General features: G+C 39.4%; 2 protein-coding genes across 4 annotated transcripts in view; both read left to right on the forward strand.

Annotated features, from left to right (window-relative positions):
* Positions 1–21,316, forward strand: part of sv2a (synaptic vesicle glycoprotein 2A) — a 31,750-nt gene extending 10,434 nt beyond the window's left edge. The window contains exons 2-13 of one of the 2 annotated variants that reach the window (XM_026370056.1): positions 188–966; positions 8,847–9,027; positions 9,769–9,920; positions 10,606–10,739; positions 11,439–11,528; positions 11,995–12,102; positions 12,850–12,938; positions 13,788–13,952; positions 14,412–14,545; positions 16,257–16,463; positions 16,571–16,730; positions 17,613–21,316. In XM_026370056.1, the coding sequence (XP_026225841.1) occupies positions 357–966; positions 8,847–9,027; positions 9,769–9,920; positions 10,606–10,739; positions 11,439–11,528; positions 11,995–12,102; positions 12,850–12,938; positions 13,788–13,952; positions 14,412–14,545; positions 16,257–16,463; positions 16,571–16,730; positions 17,613–17,796 (2,214 nt within the window). In that variant the 5' untranslated portion in view covers positions 188–356 and the 3' untranslated portion in view covers positions 17,797–21,316. Of the gene's footprint in view, positions 1–187; positions 967–8,434; positions 8,526–8,846; positions 9,028–9,768; positions 9,921–10,605; positions 10,740–11,438; positions 11,529–11,994; positions 12,103–12,849; positions 12,939–13,787; positions 13,953–14,411; positions 14,546–16,256; positions 16,464–16,570; positions 16,731–17,612 lie in introns of those variants that run through there. The other variant, XM_026370057.1, reaches the window with a different exon arrangement.
* A 427-nt stretch (positions 21,317–21,743) lies between these two features.
* On the forward strand, positions 21,744–23,370 carry bola1 (bolA family member 1). Of its 2 annotated transcripts, none has more exons than XM_026370166.1 (2): positions 21,744–21,781; positions 22,331–23,370. In XM_026370166.1, the coding sequence occupies exon 2, from the start codon at positions 22,355–22,357 to the stop codon at positions 22,805–22,807; it is 453 nt and encodes a 150-aa protein (XP_026225951.1). In that variant the 5' UTR covers positions 21,744–21,781; positions 22,331–22,354; the 3' UTR covers positions 22,808–23,370. The 2 variants fall into 2 exon arrangements, with proteins under 2 accessions (XP_026225951.1, XP_026225952.1); XM_026370167.1 differs by lacking the exon at positions 21,744–21,781 and adding an exon at positions 21,788–21,887.
* The last annotated feature ends 3,949 nt before the right edge of the window (positions 23,371–27,319 follow it).

The following is a 27,319-nucleotide window of genomic DNA, read 5'->3' on the forward strand; positions in this document are numbered from 1 at the left end:
AAAGCTGTCATGTCTTTTTTTCCCCCCCTCATCCATTAATACTGAGCCAGATGAGGCCATGTGAATGACATTTGTGTTTCAGTGTTAACTGGCTATTGTCTAAAAAGTGCTCACAATGAGTGTTTTTCCTCACATGCCAGTTTCATGAATCATGCTGACACAAACCCTTTTCTTTGCCTTTCTACAGGATTTAGTCTCTAAGTGGCCAAAGTCCAACAGTGCACTGGAGCAGGGAGCTGTCCGTGGTGCTGAGATCATCAGCTAACAGAAGTCCCCATTGCATGCTCGTGTGCTTGGGCCAGTCCTGACACCTCTTATTTCTAGAAACAACTGACCACCACCCTAACAAATCAAAGATGGATGACGACGGGCGCTACAGAGACAACCGCTCAGACTTCATCCGCGGCGCCAAGGACATTGCCAAAGTGGCCAAGAAGCAGGTAGGCAAGAAGGTCGGCCGTGGCGTGGACAAAATGACCGATGAGTACACCAAGCGCTCTTACAAGCGCTTCGAAGAAGAGGATGATGATGATGACTACGCCGGCATGCCAAGCAACGATGGTGGATATTATCGCAATGACAGCAGGGCCAATGACGACGAAGGTCACAGTGACTCTACTGAAGGACACGATGAGGATGATGAGATTTATGAAGGCGAGTACCAGGGCATCCCAAGAGCTGACTCAGGCAAGGCCGGTGGTATGGACGGGGTAACGGCTGCCCAGGCGCAGCAGTTCAGAGATCTGTCAGCCTATGAGGGTGAGAGGAGGAAAGACCGGGAGGAGCTGGCTCAGCAGTACGAGACAATCCTACAAGAGTGCGGCCATGGGAAGTTCCAGTGGACGCTCTACTTTGTCCTGGGGCTGGCACTGATGGCAGACGGGGTGGAGATCTTTGTGGTGGGCTTCGTGCTGCCCAGTGCAGAGAAGGACATGTGTCTATCGGAGCCCAACAAGGGCATGCTTGGTAAGATTTTCAGATGTTATTCTTTGCTTCCAAATTCAACACATGTATATACATCTATGATACACTTCTAAACATATATGGGAGAAGGGGTACACGCATAGTTAATCCCCTGGTACCAGGGAAGTCTGAGCATCAGTTTTTTTAACCGATCTATTGCCTTCTGTTCACTTCCAGTTTGATCTCATGGGAGTTTATTTCACTGCTTTGCATATCATCTGTCTTATCTTAGCCATTACCTTTGCAGCTTATCCCCCAGTAATTGCTTTTTTACAGCTTTGTTGGCAGTGGAACTACAGCTATTTAAGATTCAACTGCCCATGCAGCTTCTGAACAGCAGCAGAATTTCAAATTAAACCTTCAGCCAATCCAAACACTATGTTCTTTGCATCAGTTCAGCTGCTCTGTTCACTGGTGTATGTGTGTGTATAACAAGGTGATTGTGCCCATGCACTCTGTTTTCCAACCTCCTGTTTGCCTCCTCGCAGTACATGCTGTACATCTGTGTTTCTGTATGCAGTCAACAAAGACCTTGGGATCTTTTCCTATCCTGAGGGTCAATGTCCAGTCTAAACCTGCCTTGCCATCTGTCTTTGGCTACCCATTGTGGATGCTGAGAGCAAGGGCCAGAGGTCAAATATCACAAAGATTTAGTGACTTAGATTTATCTCAACATGAGCTGAAATGTTGTAGTTTGCAGTTGTTCATTCTGTTTTGATGATTAAACTGTATGAAGCCCCGTCAGTGAACTGTTTCCCTGCAGACAGAGATGCCTGAGTACTGAGCATTTGTGCTATGTAAAATTAAGATCAAGGATTCAGCACTATTTCTGGCTCTGAATGCACATTGTACAAACACTCATAACAGTGTTCTCTGTGTGACCTCATCTACAGTATTAACTCACCGTTTGCTCTTTCATTAAAAAAAAGGTTTAGATTTGTTTTTACATTGATAAAGAGCTCTTGCAGATGGAACACAGCATTGCTATACTGGGCTTCAGTAATAACAGTGTGCATTTCTCATTTATATGGTAAAAAGCAGTACACACACACACACACACACACACACACACACACACACACACACACACACACGTTATTATTGGTTATTGGGTTGTGTGATTTCCCATGTGGACCAAGGACAGCAGAATGTATGGATTGCATTGTGGATTCATGCAGCGTACATTGTGTGAGTAGCTGCTTGCTCATGTTCTACATAACAAATTTTGTGTGTATGTTTGTCAAACTCATGATGTTTTTGTGTGTTTGGTGTGTTGACAAAGTAAAGAGAGGTTCGAGCAGCAGCAATAGCCCAGTGGAAACATTGTTAATTAAAAGTCTATCGACATTATTCACAGCAGCTTTACTCAGTATTCTGAGTATATGAATGACTCAAATGTGTGATGTGAAATAGCTCACTCAATAATTAACCACCTGTACCTTTTGGCATATTAATATATTTTACCTTACTGTTTTATCAGCGGCTTTAAGTTAAAAAGCTTTGACAAAAACATTGTATGCTGGTTGCTGTAAACCAAACATCAGACACAGTTAGTGACTAGCTAGTGAACATAATTCAGCATTTAGCAACTAAAGAGCATGACATTTCTCTCAGGAGTGGGTTTAGACCAAAAGAGAGCTAAAAGGCAGTGAGAATTGGACTTAAATTAGATGACACTATAAATTAAAATCCTTCTAGAGAAACAAAATAAAAATCCTTATTCCAAAGAAGTGTAGTGTTTTTTATCCCTCAGGATATCTTTAGAAAAGAAGAAAATCCATAAAAACAAAGGGAATTAGAACAGACAGATATAAATAATAAATTACGGAAATAAAAGAAAAAAAAGTTAAAGAAAGGAGGAAATGCAAAAAAGAAATGATTGAATTTCCTAATTGTAAATGAGCTTGAAAATATTTAATGCTGCCTGATAAACAGTGCTGTTAGGTGAAAATTTATCTGAAATTATGTAGAGTAAAAGTATAAAACCTTAGAAAAAGGAATTTACAAGCTCCTCATGTTTGTACTTGAATAAAAATACTCCCTTCTCTCTGGCTGGTGTCACGCCGATGGAGAGCCACTAAGGAGACACGACCGGCCCTCAGTCGCTGTTATGCAACACTCCTGACTCATGCTAGAGAGCCTCCTTTACTCATGCCTCTCTGCATCCCATGATTCCTAGTGCCCTTTTCCCCCAACCCCCATACCACAGTCCAGCTTCCCCTGCTGTTGCCTGCAGAATACTAACCCTCCTGTAGCAGAACACATTCATATGCACTAAGATAAAGGAAGTCAACCACCTCTGCCCAGAAAACATTATCATTGTTTTATATTGTAGATTTGGGCGGGACATGTCTCCAGCAACATAGAAATGTCAAGTTAAGAGGAAAAAAGACACGTTTTTGACAGCAGTGATGTTTGTGGTGCAGTGTTTTTGCACAACACAGAGGAGACACACGCAGGCAGCATAGAAGCGTTGTCATTGATTTGTCCTTGCTGTGAAGCTGCAGATGTGAGAACCGCAGCGTGGTTGGTTTGTCATAATGTGAAGAAGAAGCTACGGTTTGTTACATACAGCAGCTCTGCCATACTGGAGAGAGGTTTCTGCAAACTTGCTCGATAAGCAGAAGCACTCAAAGGATTTCACATTGTTGAAACGGTGCGCGGCATGCTGTGACATTTTTAGGGACGAAGGTAAAAAAAAAACAAAACAAAACAAACAACACACTTATCATGAAGTGAGGGGAGGCAGATGGGAAATATGTGGGTCTCGCTGATTTATTGATCCCTGTGGGAGATGCTGGCAGAAGAAATGTAGGCAAACACACTTGGACCCTGTAGCCTGCTAGATATAATTATTTTTAGGAATATAAGCTTTGGCACACATTGTGTGTCATAAAGATTTGTTTTAGAATAATTCAACATAGAGCTGTGACTGTTCTTAGTGATTTATCTTTATATTATGCAGCCATGATTTGATAGAGAGAAGATAGAAGTCGTGCACAAAGAAGAATATCTTGTTGTTAATTGAAACGACTAGTCCTTTTACCTTCTCACCAACAAAGTGTGTCAATCAACTCATCATCAACAGGTGTGTCAAGAGTTTGCTTGTAATCAGGGGAGTCCTTAGATTTGCCTGTTTGGAAATCACATAAAAAATGACTAATATAAGTAAAACAATTAGTGGAGGTCTCCACAAAATTTACTGAACTGCAGCAAATAACTGCAGTTTAAAAGAAGTAAAAGTATTGAAGTGTTAAGACAGTTGTTTTCAATATTACTAGAGAAAAGGAGACAGATGGTTCCTTAATTTAAATTAGTAAGAGACGTTGAATTTAATGTGAAAATCCAGTATCATCATGACTCTTTCCTTGTTTACCTGTGTAATGTGTAATTTTGTCCGTTTTATTTGCATCTAGTTTTATGTTTTTGGTGGTTTCCTGGATTGATTCTTTGCAGACAGGCAGATTTTGGAGACCACTCGACACACCTGTTGGTGATAAGTTAAGTAACACACGTTGGTGAAAAGTGAAAAGCACCCTGAAGCTGAAGGTGCTGCTGCCTCTTTTTGTCTTTGGATGCGTGAAATGCTCCTGATTTTCCTCTGATTAAATAAAATGCCAGAAAAAGCAGCAGCAGCACATTATCCTTTTCAGTTCACCTGCGTTTTATGTGATTAGCTATTAAGTCTGTTATCAGAGTACTGACTTCAATCCTAAAACAAGAAAGTGCAATAAACAACCTTGTAATGGACTCCTTTACATACCACATACACAAGACACAGAAAAGTTTTTTTCTACATTAGATTTAGTACAAACGTTATGGTGGCTTTAAAGTGAGATAAGAGCCTACTTAATTGGTCCCCTTTAGAGAATTTCTTTTGGGCTCCGTAATGCAATTCCTTAGAAAATAACAGCAACATAATGAACCGGCAGTATAGGGCTGCTCGACTAGATGGAAGTAAAAACGGTAACATGATGAGAGAGTACCAGGCTGCTAAGATAAAAACGCAGCATAACAAAAAAATAGCAGCTAAGCAGCAGCATAACTGATGTAAAGTGATGGTTGCGTCACCATGATGGACTGAGGGTAATGGTGCTATTTCTGTCCATGTTTCAAATAAAGCTTTATGTATTCAGGTAACAATTCAACCAAGCGGCTTCTTTCATAAGGTATTTCCACCCTGTGAAGCGGTGACAATCGGTCGCTGATGTGTCTGGAGTGAAATCCTGAATCCACATCACGACCGCTGCTGTAAAACAGATTTTTTTTTTTTCAGCTTTCAGTGGTTAGCAGCGTGGGGTGAGATGGCTGACTGGCCAAGTCAACTGATGAGGGAGTCTCAGCCCTTGGTCATTCAAAAAGCCCTGTGCGCTCAGGCGGAAAGGGGGAAAAACTGGCTATTAATAGTGTCCCTGTGCCCTGCCCCCTCCCTCACCCATGCTAACAGACACACAACCCTGCAGTGGCACACACTTTTTCTTACCATGTTTATCCACACACACACACACACACACACACACACACACACACACACACACACACAAACACTACCCTAGAGCCTTTAGGAGATCTGTCACTGTGCAGACTGGCCACCGTTCTCTCCTCCTCTTCCTCTTTTTTTAGCTCCCTGTCACTCACTGTCCAGCCTCCCCTTCCCCCTCTTCCTCTTCAGAGGTGCTCAGCTGCCTGGAGACTCCTGCTCTTCCTCTCTGTTGACCTTTCATTCCTCATCCTGCTCATTTCACTTTCTGTACATCTCCTTTTTTGCTTTAAAAAAAACTAAACTAAAAGGATTTAGTAGATTATAATATACAAATCATACAAATTATTAAAGACTGGACGGCAAAAGGTTTGTTGTAGAAATATAATCTCAAACTAACCTTACTGTAGAGAAGCAGTGGAAGCTTTCTGTGACCCAGACTCACAGAACAGCAGTGCCAGTAGTGCAGCATTTTACTCTTCTACCAATCAGAGGATTTCAATGATTTCTGTTTACTATAATTTGACAGTGGCACAGTATAGAGGGTAAAAGAGCACATTGAAGTAAGGACAGGGTGGACAGGGTGGACAGGGTGGAGCAAAGTAGATTGATATTCACTACGACTAGATTTGCATATTGTAGTTTTAACTGAACAAAAAACATTTAAGATTTAAGATGTTGCTTTGCCTTGATACTTTGGTGCTGAGGAGGCATCATGCTGATTTGTAGATTTTTGCTGAAAACTGCTGCTGGAAATGATACATGAAGAGGAGTGAACCAGATTAGTAAAGTGGTGGCTCCCCAATTAATTCATCATCATCATTCAATAATGTAAATATATTGATCAAAGCCACATTTAGCTATTCGACCTTTTTGCCTTCCAGTCCAAACTGTTACAAACCTGTTCCTCTATCAGATAAATACCTTTTTGTCTCTTGCATTCTGTTGTTTAGTTGCCAAACTGCAAAGTTAAAAACTGCTACACCTTTTAAGATTGATTAAAGGTCCAAATCGGAACATTTGGATAAATTTAAGAATAGATTTGAATTTATCCTTGAGCCAAATGCAGCTGCTAATACATTCAGCCCACACAGGTAGATAGACCTGAGTCTGCTGTATGTGACGACAGAGGGAGAGATAATGATCCAGACACAGTGAGTGCCAAACGGGTGACAGGTCAGCACAGCAGGCAGATTCCCAGCCTCCAGCTTAATGGGGAAGCATGAGAAGACATAACCCATCCTGGTCACTGTAGCTGTCTGTCTGTGCATCTGCCTTGGTGCTGCTGCATTGCAGAGATGGCTGCTGAGCCCAGTCATCATTGCTGGCTCATTGTTGCTGCATTCCACCCTGCAAGGTGAGAAAACATGCACAGGCACAGACAAACACAGAATCACTCACACTTACAGTTCATATGAACATGGAAATATTAACCAAGACCACACACTTCAATGGTATGCACACACACACACAGAATGAATCCCCTGCAGTCAATCAAACAAAGCAGTGAAAGTCACCTTGCTCCACAGTTCAGTATTATTCACACAGAAACACACAAACAGATAAAGGACAGAGTGAGTGAATAAGAAACACACAGATAAAATGAAATGCACTGTTATCAGTTTCTTCAAAGTTGTTTTTTATTTTAAGCAAAAGGCTCCATTAGATGATCCAACTGATCGGTTTAATGTCTGTGTGCAACCTCCTCTTTTATCTTAACTAACTGATTCACTTGTTTCCCAACAGTCTTTTGATGAATACATTAGTTTTATGCCGCTGGGGCACTTTCTGAAAGGCCGAAGCTGCCATTCTTCTTGAGGGTGTTGTCATCACTAGTATCCACAACACTTGATCCAGTGTTGCAGATACTGTTACGACTTCTCATCCATGTTGAGTTTGACAGTTATTTTGTGACTTTGGAAACAGTCGATAATACAATCACAGTTCAACTGGTTGAAAGCTCTGCAACAAGTGGATCTTGAATTGAAATTGTTTTGTCAATGGATTAGTCATTTGTTTTCCTGCAGTAATGAGGTAATGTCTTATTACTGCAAGATGTTGCCACTTAAACTGATCTAAAGTCAATTGTATTGACTTATTGTCACTTGTTTAGTGATTTATTAGTAGAAAAAGACTTATTCTGATAGCATAATTATTAGATTACTCTTTTCACACAGAGAGAACTGACAATGAAAATAAAATACAGATACTGCTGCTGAAGACTCAAGCTCTTTCTCTCTTATTCTTTAAAAGTAATCTACAGTAGTACAGTAACTACCACTGCAGGGATGAAGGCTGTTGACAGGATGTCAATAGCAGTGTGTGTGTGTGTGTGTGTGTGTGTGTGTGTGTGTGTGTGTTTGTGAAATCACGAGTGCAACAGACGAGAGAAAGCGAGGCAGACAGAAGCTGTCTTAGATAAGTGAATGGGATGAGTCATGGTAGCACCTTAAATCACAAGACTGGGTTGACAAAGGTGCTGTTTGTCTCTGTCTCTGTCTCTGTGGTGGTGATTTTTCCCAATGCAGGAACGAAGACATCCGAACCACTAGTGTGGTCTCAACCACTCTTTTGTCTTATCTTGATCCTGAAGCCTCGACAGGCAATTAGTTTGGCTTAGTATGAAAATGTAAGTGTAAAGTGTTGTAATGTAAAGAATTAAAGTAATTTATTAAGAAGTATTCAGACAATTTCACTTCACAAAAAACAAAAGCAAAAACACAAGAACTTGTGTCTAATCAATTCAATTCCCATGTGGACAGTCAAGTTCTAGATTCATTCTGGATGACCACAGTTTAGACTGCCACAGAAAAATGTTTTCAATATTTGATTTTCATGAATTTTTAAAACTGTAAAAATATCAATTTAGCTTGGCAGCGTGGATTGATGAGCAAAAATGTAATAATTTGACATTATATTATAAATTTATAATGCAAAAAGTGAAGAGTTTCTGGTTGTTGTTTTTTTTTAATTGTGCTGTTTTTGTGGAACTAACTTTTTTCTACAGTCAGGATTTGTTTGCATGTGTTTTTTTTCCTTCTGTGAAGTATTTTGTTATCGTGCTGATGAGAAAGGGGAAAAGGTTAGTATAATCTTGACCTCTTATCTGCAGTAGTGTACAATACAGCTCAGATAATTATGTTGTACTTTGTTTTGTGCTTTATTCAAATATATTCCAGCAGTCTGATAATGAGCTAATTTGCTGTGTGTTCGAGACCTAATGAGAGTAGAAGTGAGGACTGGAAGTTATATCAATGAGTTTACTGATGAAGAATAATTCATTATCATGCCATCTGTCTCTCTTCCTCCTCCTCATTATGTCTTTCATTCCCCTGCCATTACTCATCTTTTCTTAAACACCAACTCTTCCTTCTTTCCTCCATGTGTCCCTTCTCCTTTCCAGGTCTGATTGTGTACCTGGGGATGATGGTCGGGGCCTTTGTTTGGGGTGGCTTGGCTGACCGGATTGGCCGACGGCAGACCCTCCTCATCTCCCTCTCCATCAACAGCGTGTTTGCCTTCTTCTCGTCCTTCGTCCAGGGCTACAGCTCCTTCCTTTTCTGCCGCCTGGCCTCTGGTGTGGGGTAAGGAGAGAGAGAGAGATGAGTCACGCAGGCACAACAGCAGCCAGAGCAGGAAATGAGAGCGTCACGACCACTGTGGCTACAAGCAGAAAGGACAGATTTTAAAAAAACAACACTTATGATACTGTTAAAGGAATAAAACACGCTTCATGGAAACATGTCAGTGATGTTTTCTGCATTTCAGGAGACATATTCAGTGTTCACTCCTTCTAATGTTTCTACAGGTAGTTGTACATAATGAAGTAATTTCATACTTCTCATTTCAGGATGCGCCTAAATTAACTATTTTTGATTGAAGTTGGATTTGAAGGCATATCATTGTAGCTACAGCCACATTCCTGCATTGAAATTAACCATGCGCAGCTCCCTTGCATTCTGATTTAAGTTTTTCTGTTTGTGTGCAGGCAGCAGTGGCACAGTGTCAAACAGCACCACCTTTACCAGGTTTTAGGTTGTGGTTCTAGAAAATATTAGCTGATTATTCAATTGATCCACCATGGGTTACTAAATTTTATTGTTATACTGCTGAATTTAATGAGCCGCTTACTGCCAGCAGAGCAAAGTTTCCACTTACCCAGTTAAAATAGATTGACATTGCCGGTGTATGCAACTTTTGTACAGACATTCTGTTCCTAGAAGACATGTTAAAATAACTGCAGTGATCCGAATTTTTCTTTCATCTAACACCACCCACTTTTAATTCTCTTTCCTTTTTTTAATCCACGTCTCTTTATTCCACAGTATTGGTGGCTCCATTCCCATTGTGTTTTCCTACTACTCTGAGTTCCTGGCCCAGGAGAAGCGAGGCGAGCATCTGAGCTGGCTCTGCATGTTTTGGATGATTGGTGGTATCTATGCCTCTGCCATGGCCTGGGCCATCATCCCACACTATGGTGAGAAAACATACAGTCAGTCAGAAAATCATTAAAGGCAATGTGTTAGGCAGTTAGTCCTCATGTTGGCCAATCTGGTGAAGAGGCTGCGATTTTGTCTGTTTTCTTTTACATATTAAAATGTGGAGCTGCTGTAAGATGCTGTGCTTGTTTCCACATAATGTATCACTATACAACAGATCAGTGCTCTTGAAAGCAGGACACATGGATTTCCAGCAGTGTTTGAGTGGGTTGAAAACTTATAACAAATGCATACTTTATTTAATCTTCTTTACATCATGGCTAAGTAGACTTAAAGAGCAATTTCAGCTTTATTGCAGCTCTTTGACTGAGCAATCTGAATTAAAGCGGGTCAATGTTTCTGAACAGTTTGAAGGGGAAGTTTCTGCACAGATCCATTGTCTTTAAATGATCTGTTCAACTGTAAGGAGCTTCTCTAAGTGCATTATTCCAGCCACATAATCTTCATCCAGAGAGAGTCTGTGGGCTAAAGCATGTTTACTTACTGCTGCAGTTAATAGTAAAGAATATCGTTTTATTGGAGATTGTAACAACTCCAGTATTTAATCACGAAGACATAGAGTAGACGTACAGAGAAAGCTCCTTGTGCTCTGAATTCAAGTCATGCAGCTGCCACTTTGCTCGTGTTTTATCTAACACCTCCTCTCTTGCACTCCCTGTGCAGGCTGGAGTTTCCAGATGGGCTCAGCCTACCAGTTCCACAGCTGGCGTGTCTTTGTGTTGGTGTGTGCTTTCCCCGCCGTGGCGGCCATCTCCGCCCTCACCACCATGCCTGAGAGCCCCCGCTTCTACCTGGAGGTCAGCCTGTCAGCTCTCCCCACACGCAGATTTTGTGGAAAGATAATTTGAATATATTTTGACTTCTTGAATGCATAAACAGGAGAGCGGAAAGCATCAATTAGTTCCAGTGGAAGTGGAAGACACTGTGCTGCAGACAGACTGCTGCTTAACATACTCCAGAATACTTTGAATAAATAAATATATAGCAAAGTGCTATTCAGTGTATATTGAATACTGTAATCAGGAAATCTATTTATAAAGGGATGTGTATATTATGTCATTTCTTTTTTGTGGTCCAAAATAATTACCATTTCCATATTACAGTAGCTGAGATACTCTATTTGCTAAGTCACATTTAGCTATGGTCATCTTCATAAATTATGGATTGATATTGTACAATATGAGGTCAACAGACAACCAGCTGAGCTGTCAGGTCTACATACAGTAACCAACTGTATGCTGTACTAATTAAATTAGAAATAAGGCTGTGTCGGGTACTTAAACGTAACTTTATAATAGTGACAGTGTATGGTAACACTTTCCCTAACTGGCTTTTGAATGTTGAATTTCAACAGAAAAAAAATAGAGACTACATCACTATATGTTAAAATGATATACAATACTTGTGACAAGATCTCTCTTGCTGTGTTTTTATGTTCCAAGGCAATATACAACTAAGACTGACATGTAAATGAGGTTTGTGCTTTACTCCTCCAGAATGGGAAACATGATGAGGCGTGGATGATTCTGAAGCAGGTTCATGACACCAACATGAGGGCCAAGGGTTACCCAGAGAGGGTCTTCTCTGTACGTCACAGTCACTTTACATTCTGGAAAATAATGTCATCACACTGTGCATAGATCCGTCTGTAGTACAATGCAGCAGGTTGGGAGCTCTGTGCTGAATAAATTAACATATTAATACATTAAGACGTTAGTCTTGTAATGCTTGAAGCTACAGAATTCTCATTAATACTTAATAATGAAATATGGTGACATTAAAATGCTTTACAACCTTTCCTTACTAAATTAATGAGTAAAATTATCACAACTTCTGTTTGATACCACAGGTTTGTCTTATTTCATTTTATTTTTTAAATCTTATTGTTGTGTGCATTTTATAAGGAGAGTTATGTGTTAGCTGTTATAAATCTAATTGTATATGATAGGACTAAATACATTTAAAATAATAGGAAAATATAATAATATGATAAGTGTGCTTTTTTTAATGGAAGACTATTAAGCACACCAATAATTGTGATCTTTCTCCCAGGTGACCACCATCAAAACGATGAAGCAGATGGATGAACTGGTGAATATGGGTGATGGCGCTGCCTGGCACGAGAAATGGAGGATAAAGCTCACTACACTCTTCCACCAGGTGCTGTTTTTTTATGTTCACCATTTCTTATGTAAGAGTAGTAACTGTTGAGATAAAACAGTCAAATAAGGCAAAGAATTTAAGGCACATCAAGTTAGAGCAGTCTCTTCCACACAGCATCTATACAGTGTGCTGAAGATGAAGTGAAATGCAGGAGGTGACGAGCTCAGCATAAACAGTGAATTAACAAGAAGGCTTAAAATACCCTGATCAACACCTCTAAAGCTCACTGACTGTGAGCTAGTGGGCTAACGGGGTTGAACAGTCTCTTTAATTCAGGTTGTGTCATGGCTGTGCCCTGAATTCAACCTTCTACTAAAGATTTTAGCGAACATTTACACAATAAAAAGATCACAAATGAAGATGGAATGAATCCAAGGATTCAATATCTTAAATTGAACAACATGAAATAAGTTACCATGTAATTCTGTAAGCATGTTGCCTTAGAGAAAAGGCAGCAAACTGTAGCCAGAGCTCAAATTAAATTTGTAGTACTCTGTGCAGCCCAGGTTTTCTTTATTTAACTTTGTGTTTCTAGGTGTTGTTTATTTTGTGAGAGGTTGTGCATTTTGTATCATAGTTTGTTTTCTATGTGGCTGGAAAGGGATTCTGGGACATAGTGTTTGTTGTATTTATTACAGTAGATGAAGGAAATCCCATGTTCAGACATTTGGTGTGTGCTTACTTTGCATCCAAATGTACTATATATAGTATTTTATTCAGTATGTTCTCTGTGTGCTCCTCCAGGTGTGGAGTAATTTCCAGACGGTTTTCTCCCCTGAGTATCGCCGTACTACCTACATGATGATGGCTGTGTGGTTCTCTATGTCCTTCAGGTGGGATCAGATTGAATAATGATGCACTGCAGCGTGTTTTCTGGGTCACAATATGATTTATTTACGAGGTTCCTTGACAGTCCCAAGCCCGTAGATTAGATGATCACAGCAGCATAATGGTTTTTGATATGTATCACATGACATTGTGCATTATCCCCTGCCTGACCATGTTACAATTTATAGATGAGCAACACTTAATGTGAACTGCTTTTAACAGTTTTAGTATGAGAAAATATGAAATAACCATTTAAAATATTGAAACTAATGATGCCAGTGAGTAAAAACAGATGCACTGCTGTTGTAAATTGATAATTGATAAAAGAAATGAACAGAATGACAGAAACTTCCTTTGGTGGAAAAAGTATTTTATTTTTCTTTAGCAATAATAACTTTTATTAGCAATACCACACTTTAAAAACTATATAATCAAAAAGTATAATCAGCTAAATATTTCAAAGCGTAAATGGCTGTAAAACACAGTAAAAATCTTAATCTCAGACGGCTGTGAATGTGAAGTTGCACAAAGTGATAAGGCACTGTACTTGAAAATAGTTTTTACAGATATAAAATAGTGTACTTTTACAGTATACACCATTATTAATATATTTTACATAGTATATTGCTAAAGCTGAGGTGTTAACAATAGAATTACCTAGAATATTTATCAAAATTGCAAAGCAGTACAAACGGTATATCCAACCAGGAGTAAGGATGAAAAACATGTTCTATATATTTTTCTGCCCCTTTGGGATATTCATACATCACAGCTGTTAGTAATGTCTATCTGTGACAGAAGCACCCACTTTCTGTCTCTCTCTCTTTCCTTGTCTCTGTCCTCTTCTCCTTTAGCTACTACGGTCTGACGGTGTGGTTCCCTGACATGATCAAGTACCTGCAGAAGCAGGAGTACTCGTCACGTACCAAGGTGTTTGTCAAGGAGAAAGTAGAACATGTCACCTTTAACTTCACCCTGGAAAACCAGATCCACCGCCAGGGAGAGTACTTCAACGATAAGTGAGTTAACTGCACCTCCTTGTTAGTGTTGAATCTACACGGTCCTTTTATTTTGACATTCTTTATTTTACCGATTTGCTTACTCAATGGATTAATTTATTGAAAAAGCATAAGAGCTTTGTGGTGAATGACAACAAACTGGATGAAAATATGAATGAGGTTTCAAAATCTATTATTCTGAATATCACTTTGATTAGATTGAAGGCCCTGCCAACGTGTTTATGTTTAACTAGACTGTCTTTGATGTTTCCTTTGACCTTGCCTTTTCAAACTCAGCACGGCGCGGTTTTCAGCTGTTATTCAAACAGCAATATGGTAATAGAATATCTGACAGCCTAATAGTCTCAACTCTCATGATGAAAGACTTCTTTTTTCATCTATTTGCATTCCCTTCTTTGTCGCTCTGTTGCCTTTTTGCCTTTGCATCTTTATTTTAATCCTTGTCTGTAATGCTTGCAGGTTTATGAACCTGAAAATGAAGTCTATGGTGTTTGAGGACTCTCTGTTTGAGGAGTGTTACTTCGAGGACATCACCTCCAGCAACACCTTCTTCAAGAACTGCACCTTTATTGCCACACTATTCTACAACACAGGTAGGAAACATACATGTAGAGGCAGTAACTAAAGTATTATAATTACCATTGTTACAGTGTGTTGCATGAATGAGTTTACCATAGTGCAGAAAAAGATGTTTAAACAAATGGTGGGAGTAAAGTAAAAAAGACAACAAAGCTGCAGAACAACCCTCATCTTTGCCTTGCAGGCTTCTAAAGGGACCTCACAAATTTTGAGATCCAAATGTGTTTTTCTGGAAGCTCCATTATTTAATTTGCATGTAATCTCATAAAGGTGAAAATGTGTCAAAAGTCAAGTCAAAATTTATTGTAAACGGTGTTTAGTGTGTTGCATTTGTCTTGTAAAAGAGTGTAAAAAAGCAGCAACATCAGCTCCACTGAACCCACCCCCTCACTGCCGCCACACTGACTGACTGGCACAAATTCAGCATTGCAGACCTGCAATGTCTCCTAGCAACCCAGAATGAATCCTCCATTATTTGAGCTTTAATATTGCAGAGCAGTCTCTCATCAACTGATTTTTCTCTGTTGACACAAATGTTGTTACATGCAGAAAGTTGAAGGATATTATAGAAAAGCACACTGGTCTCTGCAGATCCAGCAGCTGTGTACACCCAGACACAAAAGATGTAGATGCCAGACTTTCCTCTTGCTTTGTTAGTTGCTTGCGGTCTTTACACATGTCAAGCAGTCCCCCACAGCTGCAATCAGTGCCAGCCTCGACTTCCTCAGTAGAGTAGGAATTAGAAATGTGTTTGCTTGTAAAGGCTATGTCGCTTTGAGTTGTCGCCCATATTCAAGATTGGATGATACAGTGTTAATACATTAAGTAACAATAAAACAGACATTTTAAAATATGTGGCCTGTGTTATCAAGAGTAGGAACCTGTGTGGCATTTCCCAACAGCTTAAAAGAAAGTCAATGCAAGCAGTGCTGCAACATTTTATTATTTTCCCAATCTCAAATTGTGCTTGGCCACACATAATCTTGGTGTTTTTGTTTCTAGCAGTAAGTGAAGAGAGATCCACGAGTAAACATTTGTACACGCACATTACACACCTGTCCATGGTACTGACAGAACCCTTACTATAACCTATGTGCAGAGTGCTGTAATATATTGTCAACTGTTGGTATAGGCTTCATGCTGTAGACTATACTATAATACAAAACCTGGCAGATTTAGTGGTGATTCATTAGAACAACCAACAGAGAGCAGTTCATTCATCTGCTGTGTCCATGGACGAGGCAGCAATTTTTCAAAATGTTTGAAAAATAATCTCCTAGAGAAATGCACCCATTTTTTTTCAGGGCCATAGCAAAAAGTAGAAATGCTATTCCTAGAACTGTGTTCGTGGCTTAGCAATAGTAACCTTTCACATAATAAAAGTAAGTAATAAAATCTGTAATCAGAAAAAAATAACACACAGATTTTTTTAAAGCCGAGTCTGTGAAGATGCTCTGTATGATTTACTCTACAATGAAGGTATTAGGTTTGGAACAACGTTAAGTGTCGTCTTACTCACTGATTTCATTCATTCTTATCCACTGTATCGTTCTCCTGGTGTTAACATTTTGTTCATTAAACATTACATTTCCTGCAGGTATTTTATAACAAAAGGCCATCTCAGGATTATCAGTGATTATAAAATAAAATACCTTTTACTGAATCAAATAAAGTGTAGTGGAATAAAATATCCCAATATCCCACCTCTGCCCTGTTTCCCTCCAGATCTCTTCAAGTACAGGTTGGTCAACTGCAAGCTTGTCAACAGCACTTTCCTGCACAACAAAGAGGGCTGTCTGCTCAGTGACATCAGTGATGAGAACAATGCCTACATGGTGTACTTTGTTAGTTTCCTGGGCACCTTGGCTGTGTTGCCTGGCAACATTGTCTCAGCGCTGCTCATGGACAAGATCGGAAGGTTAAGGATGCTAGGTAAGACGGGCAGCATCCTTTCTGGCATGTAAGCTATGTATAAATTACAAACATTACCTACCAGTCTTTACCAACAACGCTCTTTTTCCATATTTCTCTATCTACAGCGGGATCCAGTGTGATCTCTTGCATCAGCTGTTTCTTCCTGTCTTTTGGCAACAGTGAGTCAGCCATGATTGCTTTGCTCTGCCTGTTTGGGGGAATCAGCATTGCCTCCTGGAATGCCCTAGATGTGCTGACCGTCGAGCTCTACCCCTCTGACAAGAGGTAGGCAATTTCGGCATGCCCTGAAATCTCGTTGACACCACGGCGAAAGGCTCACTGCTGTTGAATGACGTGTTAAATGATGTCATAGGAGTTGCCCCACAGTGATTGGTTGGCTCACAGGGATGGATGACATTGTGGGGTGAAATCATTGGTGGTGCTTGTGATGTAAATATTCACTTATTTGCTGTCCTGTTGCCACCTAATGGCTATAGCAAGTTGTGTTTTTTGTCATTTTATTCCTTAAAGAATAGTCCTCCCTCGATATTATGTTTTTTTTTTTTTTTCACATGAAATGGAGATCTTCATAAATTACAGCTTTTTTATGGAAAGTTTCCTCTTTTTGTGAGGATCCTCTCAACTTAACAGTAAGGCACTGCCCAGGCACACACAAGGAGGACAATTATACTAAAAAAAGAATATAATTTTGGGAGATATTTGATCATTTGATGTAATTAGCACAGGCTGCTGGAGCCTTATTACCTTTAGATTTGAATGCATTTTGGCACACGGCAGGACTTTCCATTGTAAGGACTTGGCAAGTATGAACAGGAGGACTGTCTTGAAAAATGATGAACCTTTCCTGATATGAGAGGAAATGTCATCATTTGTGAGTAATATGATTTAATAATCTCACCAAAGCAGAAAATATTCAGTAGTACTGCTTGTGAGAATTGTTTTTTAGGGCATGTAGCTCCATCTTGTGGTTCTATGGAGTTCCTACAGCCTCTATCGTGAAAGGCACGTAAACAGAAAATGTTGATATAAGGAAGACGTCTGTTATCTGATTAAACTGATTTGACTGATTTTCTGTTTTGATTGATTTTATGACTCTTAAAAAAAAGTTAGACACTGACTCTTCATTTGTCTCCTCTTTTTTCTCAGAACCACAGCATTTGGCTTCCTCAACGCCCTCTGTAAATTAGCGGCTGTATTGGGTATAAGCATCTTCACCTCGTTTGTTGGTATCACCAAGGCTGTACCCATCCTCTTTGCCTCGGGGGCGCTGGCGGCGGGCAGTTTTCTGGCCCTCAAACTGCCGGAGACACGAGGTCAGGTGCTGCAGTAGTGTGGCACTAATAACTTTCCAGGGGGCAAAAGAATTTTCGCCGCACTGTGAATGAACAGCTCAAGTGTCCTCCAGATCCTATCCTCTAACCCCTCGTCCACAATGATAGAACAAGGTTTGAACGCAGAGAGCTATGCAAATCTGTTGAGATATACATAGTTGGTATCGGTTGATTATTTGGCAGGTCCTTTGCCGTGCTATAAAGATTAATGTAGCTGTGACAAACTTATAATAAGAGTGGGTCATTTTATTTCTCTGGAATATAATAAATTTACTTTCAGTACCTCTTATAAGAACAACACACACCTGGGGTTGGAGGTCAGGAGATGAGGGCTCTTGATTATGAGCCATGCAAATAGACTCATAGAAATGACCACTAGCCTATGTTGGAAAGTTCTCTTCTTCTGTAGTGTTCTCTTAACTCACTCACTCCCATGTTCTGAGTACTTTGCTATTGTTGGACATTGATCAAAAATGCAGCATTTTTTTGCTTTAACTTGGAAGCATTTTTGACTTTGCAGGGTAAAACCAAGACACAATCCTCTTGGCTTTTCTCTTGATTCTGTCTCTCTTGATGTCTTGTGTTGGTGTACAGACTTACTGCCATTTTATAGATTATAGGACATTCCAGGTTTGCTTCTGTTTTCGTTAAAACTGGGCAAGGAGATCAATCAAGCCCCCTTTTCCCTTTAATACATTGTTTCTGATCACCTGTCATTATCGTTCAAATCAGTTCACAAATACGTTTGATACAGAAAAAATTTTTGCGCTGCTCATTTTGCCATTTAATCACAAAGATGAAACTGTTTGTTGAAATGTACATTTAAAGCACAACATTTGCCAGTGTGAATGTCCCTAACATTTTCTTGACTTGATGAAAATGTTTAGAATCTCACACTCATTCACCATTTTCAATCATACTGTATATCCCTTTGTAAGAAATGCCTTTTTAGTATCTTGTCCACAGTCTTACTGTATGGTTGTCAAAAAAAAAATGTTTTAGAGGGTGTTATGCATGTCACTAAGTATGTATGTAATTTTATGAAAATCGAAAGTACAACATGACAACAAGAGGATTTCTGACCACTAAAGACAACACAGTGATTTATTCTGCTAACAGCAATATCACGAACTCTGATGAACATTACGGTACCACAGTCTCTTTAGAGCAGATTAACTCAAAATGAAAATATAGATTCCTTTACTTGAGTCATAAAATTAAATGAGGTAGAAAAACAAGAAATCAGAAGGGTAACTTTTAGTCTGGATGTTTTCCGGTCAGGCACAAAGTGTGTAAGCGATAACAGATAAATTAGAATCTAATTCTTTGTGTGAACTGAATGTTTATATTAGTGTGAGCGTGTTTCTTAGTGCAATATTGAACCTCTGTGCAATATTTATATTTATTTGATTTTACCATTTCACATTTGACTAACACCATTTCCTTTAGCTCATTGTGGCTACTCCACATCTGTTTTACCCTGGAAAGATTTGAAGAGTTATGGTTAAAGAAAGTCTTAATGTTTTGGCATTATCATCAGTAGAGGAATTCAAATAGCTGTAAAGTAATTCACCCACACTGAAAGGAGTGGTCTTAGTTCACATTTCCCAAATTGTGGATGTGTTTGTCCTGTTTGGGGCACACAGCAGTGAAAACGTAGTTAGAAAGGCTAAAGATAGTGGAGAGAGAGAAAGTAGAGAGCACTGGGACCTTGTGTTTACTTGCGCTTTATTATACAAATGTAGCTCGATGTAACATGAAATTCACCTTAGAGAACTCACTGCCAAGGGCTGATTGTCATATATCCCACACTGGTAACAGCACAGAGCGTCAGCAAAAATTATTATCACATTCCCCAGAACGAGAAGAGTGAGTGATATGTTCACAATTGCATGGTATTAGACAAATAACAACCACTGACATTTCAGATTAACAAAAAATGTTTTGTCCAAACTGCCATTTTGTAGGATAGCAGCCATACGTAGATACAAGACAGTTGAATAAATAGACAACCCATTGCACTAAGTGTACACTGCAGTACATGCACAGTTATGAATGCCTTGAATTGTTCAAGACGTGTCCAGATGCAGCCTTGCTAGAAACTCAATGAAGAACAAGGTGTGTTAAGCAAGAGCACAAATACCAAAACTTACCAAATGACAAAATTGCGAACATGAGTGCAGTTGTGAACATACTGAAGGTGCATCGAGCTTTGACGACTCATCCCCCAGCACTTCACCATCTTGCTTTATAATACATTGATCAAACTCCAAATCTCTGAGTGTGCCATGAGTACCACCTCTCATTAATTATTGCCAAATATTTTTATGGCCTGAGTTTACACATTACACAATTGATTCTCTGTTATACATATGAATATATGTAAATACAAATAATGATAGTGTAACTTATAACATAATTATTCAAACCTTTTAACCCCAGAAAATATATAATATTTAGTGGTCAGTCTGTGTAGGTTTTCATTTGACACAGAACAAGTGGAGCCAAATTTCTACGTGACAATAAAGACCTTGTTGTCACAACTAATCTTGTATTTGAGAATCTAGATGCTCTTGTTGAAATAATAGCTTCAGATGCAAAAATGACCAGCAGAGAGAACAAAATTTGCCCATAGCCCATCTTAAAAGCACAGTGATAGAATAAATAAATGCACATTAACTGTACAAATATTAAAGCTAAGCATCTGCAGTCTTATGTATGTTTTACTGTATCACCCATGCAATTAAGAATAATGATGTCAAGGTAACTGTTGTATGTGTTCAACTTGAAATGCTGTTAAAATGCTAAATTGTCTCAGTCCAGGCATCGTCCAAGTCCAGAACGTCTCTCGTACATAGGTACATATCTTCGCTTATTTGACAGGGTTTTTTGTATAAACATGTTGCCAGCGCAACGGTCAAGTCAGTGCAAAAATTTAACAAAGCAATAAGTGTTTGGGTATTTGTCTCTTATTCTCTCTTTTGAAGCTATTGGGAATTGGAGCTACTACTATTGGAGTACTACATGCTGGCCGTGTCCACAAAAATTCGGAGTGTCGGCTCAATAATGACACGGGACTAAACAGCTAACATTTGTGTGTACTCTAAAACCCTAGGTCCTGAGGCTTTTGTCGATAAGATTGCATTGCCATTAATTAAATGTAACAAAGAATTGATCACCTTTGTCATTGTACTGTGCTGTAGAAACTGTAGTGTAACTATTCGTGAAACCATAAATAGAAAAAAAAATGTTATAAAAAAAGAAGTGTAAATGAACAATGCTGTATGTTGTCTATGATTTTGTGCATTTTGTAAATGAGAATGAAATATAAATAAATACATCAATGTTAAATACTGGATATGAATCATAGTTAGCTTAAATGTGACAACATCAGTTCTGTTTAAAGGTGTGTCAGATGTTTTCTTATATTTTCTCATTGTTGATTGTTGGATTTGCACTTTGATGTGCAGCTGATCTTTTGGAATCACAATGGATAACAAACAACCATAAAGAATAAACAAGTGGAAATAATTATAAGTCAATTGTTGTCATTTCTTGTTGGTTTTGATCATATGTATGTCTAATATGAGCAATGGGTTTGAAGACTGTCATGAAGACTTTGAGTTTAAGTTTTTAAATTCTTATAGAAACCACAGGAACTAAAAGAAATAGAAGTTTCTGAGCCACCACCATCCAGTACCATCTAATTAGTGATTCACAACATTCATAACAGCTGTGGGCTTGACAACTGTATGAATAAACTAAATCAGTGTATAGACAATTTGGATATAAGACACTTCCCAAACAACCAGAGGATCACAGGTCGAGTTGATATAATTAATTTAATTAATTTCCCTCTGTTACAGAGTTAGAAGACTGAAGCTCCCTTAAAGAACTACAAAGTGCTTAAAAACTACAAAACCCACCTTGCGTTGAAGTACTTCCGGTGACTGTTACGTAGCGGTTCCAGTGAGTGTTTACAAGGTGAGAAGCTAAAGTACCTGTACACTTTAGGTAGCTTTAGCTTCGCGTCAAATTAACGTGTACAGTCGACATAGTTAAGTTAAGGAGTCGTTAGGTATAACCGCAGGTATATTATCTCAGCCTTGTTTAGCTAAGTGTTGGGTTTATTATGAAAAGCTAACAGCTAACGTTAGCAAGCGAACGGTCAATTAGCTTGAATGGAAGTAGCATTACTGTTACTGTGTGTCACCAACTCACGTGTGACTGAGATAGTGACTTATAATGCCATTAATTTATGTTAATTTAAGTTTGAATTAAAAGCTGAGACTCGGTGTATCTGGTCAACATTTACTTATTTAACCCAGGGCTAAGTAACTGGGGTAGTTGGTTGGAAGGCAGGTTACAGAGGCCATGTGTTTGAGTTGTGTGTTGTGAACTGCACTCATTGGCCATTTTATCACTTTATGTATGTCTGCACAGTCAGTTGCTGTGCATTAATTTTACCTTTGCGAAGTGTGGAATATTTGACTTTGACACATCATCTGTGTTTATACCATCTTGCTTTTGTAGGTGGTCTCCAGCCACAACGTCTTGATGCTGCCCAGTGTCCTCCGCAGTGCTTGGCCTGTTTCCACCAATCTTGCCTTAACCCGGTCTCTGGCCCATTTCAAACCACACATGAACCCAGACCCCAGTCGGCCCGTTGAGGGGGCCATCCGTACCAAACTGACCAACATGCTAAAACCAGATCACTTAGAGGTTCACAATGAAAGCCACATGCATGCTGTGCCTGCTGGTTCTGAATCCCATTTCCGTGTGCTGGTTGTCAGCTCCCAGTTTGAGGGTCTGCCATTGATACAGCGCCACCGACTGGTTAATGAGACCTTAAAGGAGGAGTTGAGTAGCTGTGTTCATGCACTGGCTATACAGGCAAAAACTCCAGAGCAATGGAGGAGTAACCCATCTCTGGCTAAAAGTCCACCATGCATGGGAGGCTCAAAGGGAGATCACACAGTGGAGGAAAAATTAAAGACTGGACGAGAGTAAAGTTGGACTGAGCTGTGAAGAATGCAGGTGTAAATTTTGGAAGATGTGTAAAGATTTGTGTTTCTGCAATAATGTCACATAGCTGTGATGCTTGGAGGTACTTCTGATTATTATTTTTTTTGCGTCCTTGGTTTAATGGCAGGTTGGGTTTTGTTGCAGATTTAAACACTAAAATGTATTTTGCCATGTTATGGTGCTCCCTTTGCCACATGTAATTGGAGCTATTTTTCTCACTCACACAGTTGAGCAACAGGTTGAAGTACAAAAAACACGGGGCAGTGATGGAACTTTCCATGACGATGCTTTTACTCATTGCTTATATTCTCAGTGATTTCCCATTAGTGGAATTTTTTACCCATATTACTATCAGAGAAGCCCCTGTTGCCTAAACAATGCTGGAATTTATTTTCCATCTAGGTGCATTGGTGTGTGTGTGATGGTAGGGGACAGTTTGTGTATTAATATTACAGGCCAAATGTAGGAGTGGGAGGTTGTGTCTGCAAGTGAACTGAAATACAAAAGGTTCTTCAAATGTTGTCAATAAATAACTGTATCCATCCAGAGAGGACATTTTAATCTATGAGATCTTTACACATGCAATTGAAAGGCAACTGAAACATTGTGAGAACAAGGTCGAAGGCAGGTCGTAAAAATCGCCTCCCTTTTAAAGGATAGCTTAACATTTGCTCAAGTCTATCAAATTACAGTACAATACTTATCTCCCTATATGTAGACGAAAAGGGCTTTTGGTTTCTGAAATCATTAAGTACAGGATTGTTTCCAATGACCAACCACTCTTTTACACACAGTTATTGATGTGCATATAAACATTACATTTAGTCATTTAGCAGATGCTTTTATCCAAAGCGACTTACAAGTGAGGAACAAGGCAAGCAAACAAAATCTAAGTCAAGAAGAATCAACATCAAAGCAAAGCGCTATCGAAAAAGTGTTACTGTTTCATTAGATGTATGAATGAAAGGGTAGAATTTTTTTGTTTGTTTGTTTTTTTAAGTGCAAAGGAAGATGCGGAAGAGTTCTGTTTTCAGCAGTTTTTTTTTAAACACATGGAAAATATGATTTCTTTCTCTAAATTAAGTACAGGAGGCTTACTTGTGATCTGTTAATGCTAAAAGCTAATGAGTTATTAACAAAGATAACTTAGAATGCAAAAAACTTTCCATGCTTCAGTCTTGTGATACATTCCATTTTTTGTGTGTTCAAACATCATCACATCTTTAAGCCTAGTATATGTTTTAACAATCAGGTTGCACACTAATGTGATATTTGCTGACATCTTTGTTATTGCTAACAACATTACACTGACTGTGAGTAATGCCAAGTGTAACTCAAGCAGGATATTGCATTTGCTTGGTGGGATATTGTTAGTACATCTGGCTGAACACACGAGGGCAGCATGTGCACAAGTACATGAAAAAACTGAACTGTGAGAGTGATCAGATTAATCCAAGATGTATTAATTACAACGATTCCCTAGTTGCCTCTTTGTGACTGCAGATATATTTCATACTAAAAACACAAGCTAGTGATAAAATAACACGACAACAATTATTACATTACTACTAATTTGTGAGAAACTCAGCCACTCAATATATTGTAGGTTTTATGTAAAAATCTTATAATAATTATAATATGATTCACAAACATAATAAAAGCAATCAAATGCAATAAATGTCATTGAGAATTATGTATATTTTTATTACAGTTTTACAGTAATTGACTGAACATAGTTCAGTACTCTGCTTTCTCTCAGAATAACACTCTTTACTGTGCTTGTGGGTGGCCGACTATTTTTCTCTTGGGGTTGTATGTGTCACTATGAAGGTCTTCTTGTCCTTCCCTTAACCCTGATGACGGCCAAAAATCTCCCCTCAAGCCTGTGAGAGTGAAAAGACAACAAATATACATCAAAAATTGTTGGTGGGAGCCTTAAGAAACAACAGTCCTTTACCCTAATTGTCATTCATCTGCGAGATTAATTAACTTTAGATATTTTTAAAGATATTTGTTTAGATCTGATGTGGTACGAGAATGAGACAGCAGAAAAAATACTCCTCAGTGCCAAAGCAAACTTTTAATGCTTTGCTGCAAAGCTATTTAAAGTTATTGTTAGCTCATAAAGAGAGGCCTTCAGTGGAATGCGGTGTCACCTCAAGGTAATGTGTGTTGTCTTCTACAATCATCCTCCACCTGGAATTGACAGCTTGTCAGACCTCACAAAAGGCTCAGGTGGGGAGTGTGAACAACTGGTGTCACTGGTTTGGAAAAAGGAAAACAGTAACACAACCACTTTATGACCCCTGATCGCTCATTAGAGCCAGGCCTAAGGCAGCAAGAAGTAAGGCCGGAGAAGTGGGAGTAAGCTATAAGCTGGGCTCTACTGCCTGGGGACGTGCAGACCGTCTCTGCTGATAAGATTTACGTGTCACAATTCCAGGTGCTGTTATGATGGAGAGGGAAAAGACATCAAGTCGTCAAGGGTGATGAGGTGGAGTGCAGGGACTTGTCTTGCTCTGAACTATTTTACCTGTGCGAGCTTTTTTTACACGTGAGATTTGCCTAGAGCAGCAAAGTCAAGACGAAGAAGACTCAAGGCTTATTAAGTTAAAAGGGTTACAATTAGATTCCCACGCTGACCCGTTTACAGATATTGTTACTGCTTTTCTTTTATACTTGAGTAACTTTTCAAACAAGCAATCTTTTAATAACAGCGGTAAATATACAGACGACTCTACTTTTTGCAGACTTGCTCACGAGTTTACACTCATAAACCCATGATCACAAATTAAAAACATGTTTTAACATTTTTTTGGATTAAAAACTTAAATCCTCTTAAAATTACAGAACTTAGAAGACCCTTCGCTGTGGCACTTCAAATTGCAGTCAGGTGCATCCTGTTTACTTTAATTATCCTTGAATGTAAGTTTTTTTTTAACCACCTGTGACAGATTGAATTAATTGGGCCTAGTTTTGAAAACTTCAAACTTAAGTATATACCCTGTATTTCACTGCATTTCGAGGCAAAGTCCAAGCCATAAGGTTGGGACTCTTCTGCTGACTGTCTGGCCAAACTGAGTGACTGGATAAGATGGGCCTTAGTAAGGAGGTGACCAGTGATCCAGTGGTCACTTGCGCCTCAGAAATCCTCTGCAGAGATGGGAGAACCTGTTGGAAGGACAACAATCTCAGCTGCACCCCATAAATCAGGCCGTTATGGTGGCGCGGTTAGATGGAAGCCACGGTCTGTTTAGCCAAAGAGCATTTTAAAAGAACTCTGAGAGCGTAAGGAAAAATATTTAGGTACTTCACTCCATAAGAGAGCAATAACACAGGACATCAAACTAAAACATCATATATGTGTACTATTTCAGAAACATAATTTCACCTACTGAGTGTATTGAAACACTATTTTGCTTCTATTTGTTTCAGAAAATCAGTTATTCCTTTATTTGTGATGAATTGTATTTTCTCATAAAAATACACAAAAACTCATAAACTTAAAATTTGTGCACATTTAATTTGTCTATTCTCCGTCAGCTCATTCACACACACACGTACACAGATAAATTGCAGTATATGCCCTTTCTATAATGTCCTGACTTCACCGGTGATGGATCTGTCTCTGGTCCCAGGTCTGGCCCATATGGCCTGGAGGGTGCAGCAGGTCAGTGGGAACCCACCTTGGCAGAACTGCTTCTGCGTCAGAAGCCTGGGACAGATGGTGCCAGGCTGGGCTGGGACGCCGGGCAGGGCAGGGTTCCCGCGATGAACAGCCGCTGATTTACGCTGTGGCTCCGGACCGATGGCTGGGGTGTGGGGGGCTCCTTCTGCGCAGCTGACCCATGCTGGTTGCAGGGTCATCCATCGGGAGGGACAAGTGGGGGTGGGGTACAGCAAATGGGTGTCTGAGAAAGGGTGGTTTGGCCATCCCAGGGGAATGTTTTCATCCTATGGCCCCCTGGTCAGCTGCAGGATCTGTGCAGGATGTGTGCAGGGACAGAAGCCTGTTAAACACATTTAATTTAAACCCCCACTACGAACAACAGTCATTTTATGTCTTTTATGCTAAAACCTGCCATTGCACAACAGCAATACTGTCAGAAAAACAGTTTTACCCTTTTAGTTTTTGTTATTAATTGCAATAGAACTATTTGTTGCACATTATAATAGCAACCATTATAGGAGGCAGCTCAAAATCATCTGTCCTAATTATAGTTTATTAATCACAGAATAGCTTTTAAAAGCTCCAATGCTGGTCTGGTGATTAATCTTTCGCTGGTTTCATGTTGTGAAAAAAACAGAGTTGAAGTTAAGGTGATGGTAATAGGCTATTAAGGCCCTTTAATTGGAAAGACCCCCACCCTTCGCCAACTCTCTCTCACACCACACCGCCAACTAATGAAATCAGTGAATGGCCAGCTTGAAAGGGAAGGACAAAAGCAGAGATAGGCAGAAGACAATATCCTTGTGTGGGAGAATTAGTTACACTCA

This window comes from Anabas testudineus, chromosome 16 (assembly GCF_900324465.2).
Source record: "Anabas testudineus chromosome 16, fAnaTes1.2, whole genome shotgun sequence".
In the NCBI taxonomy this organism is placed as follows: Eukaryota; Metazoa; Chordata; class Actinopteri; order Anabantiformes; family Anabantidae; genus Anabas; species Anabas testudineus.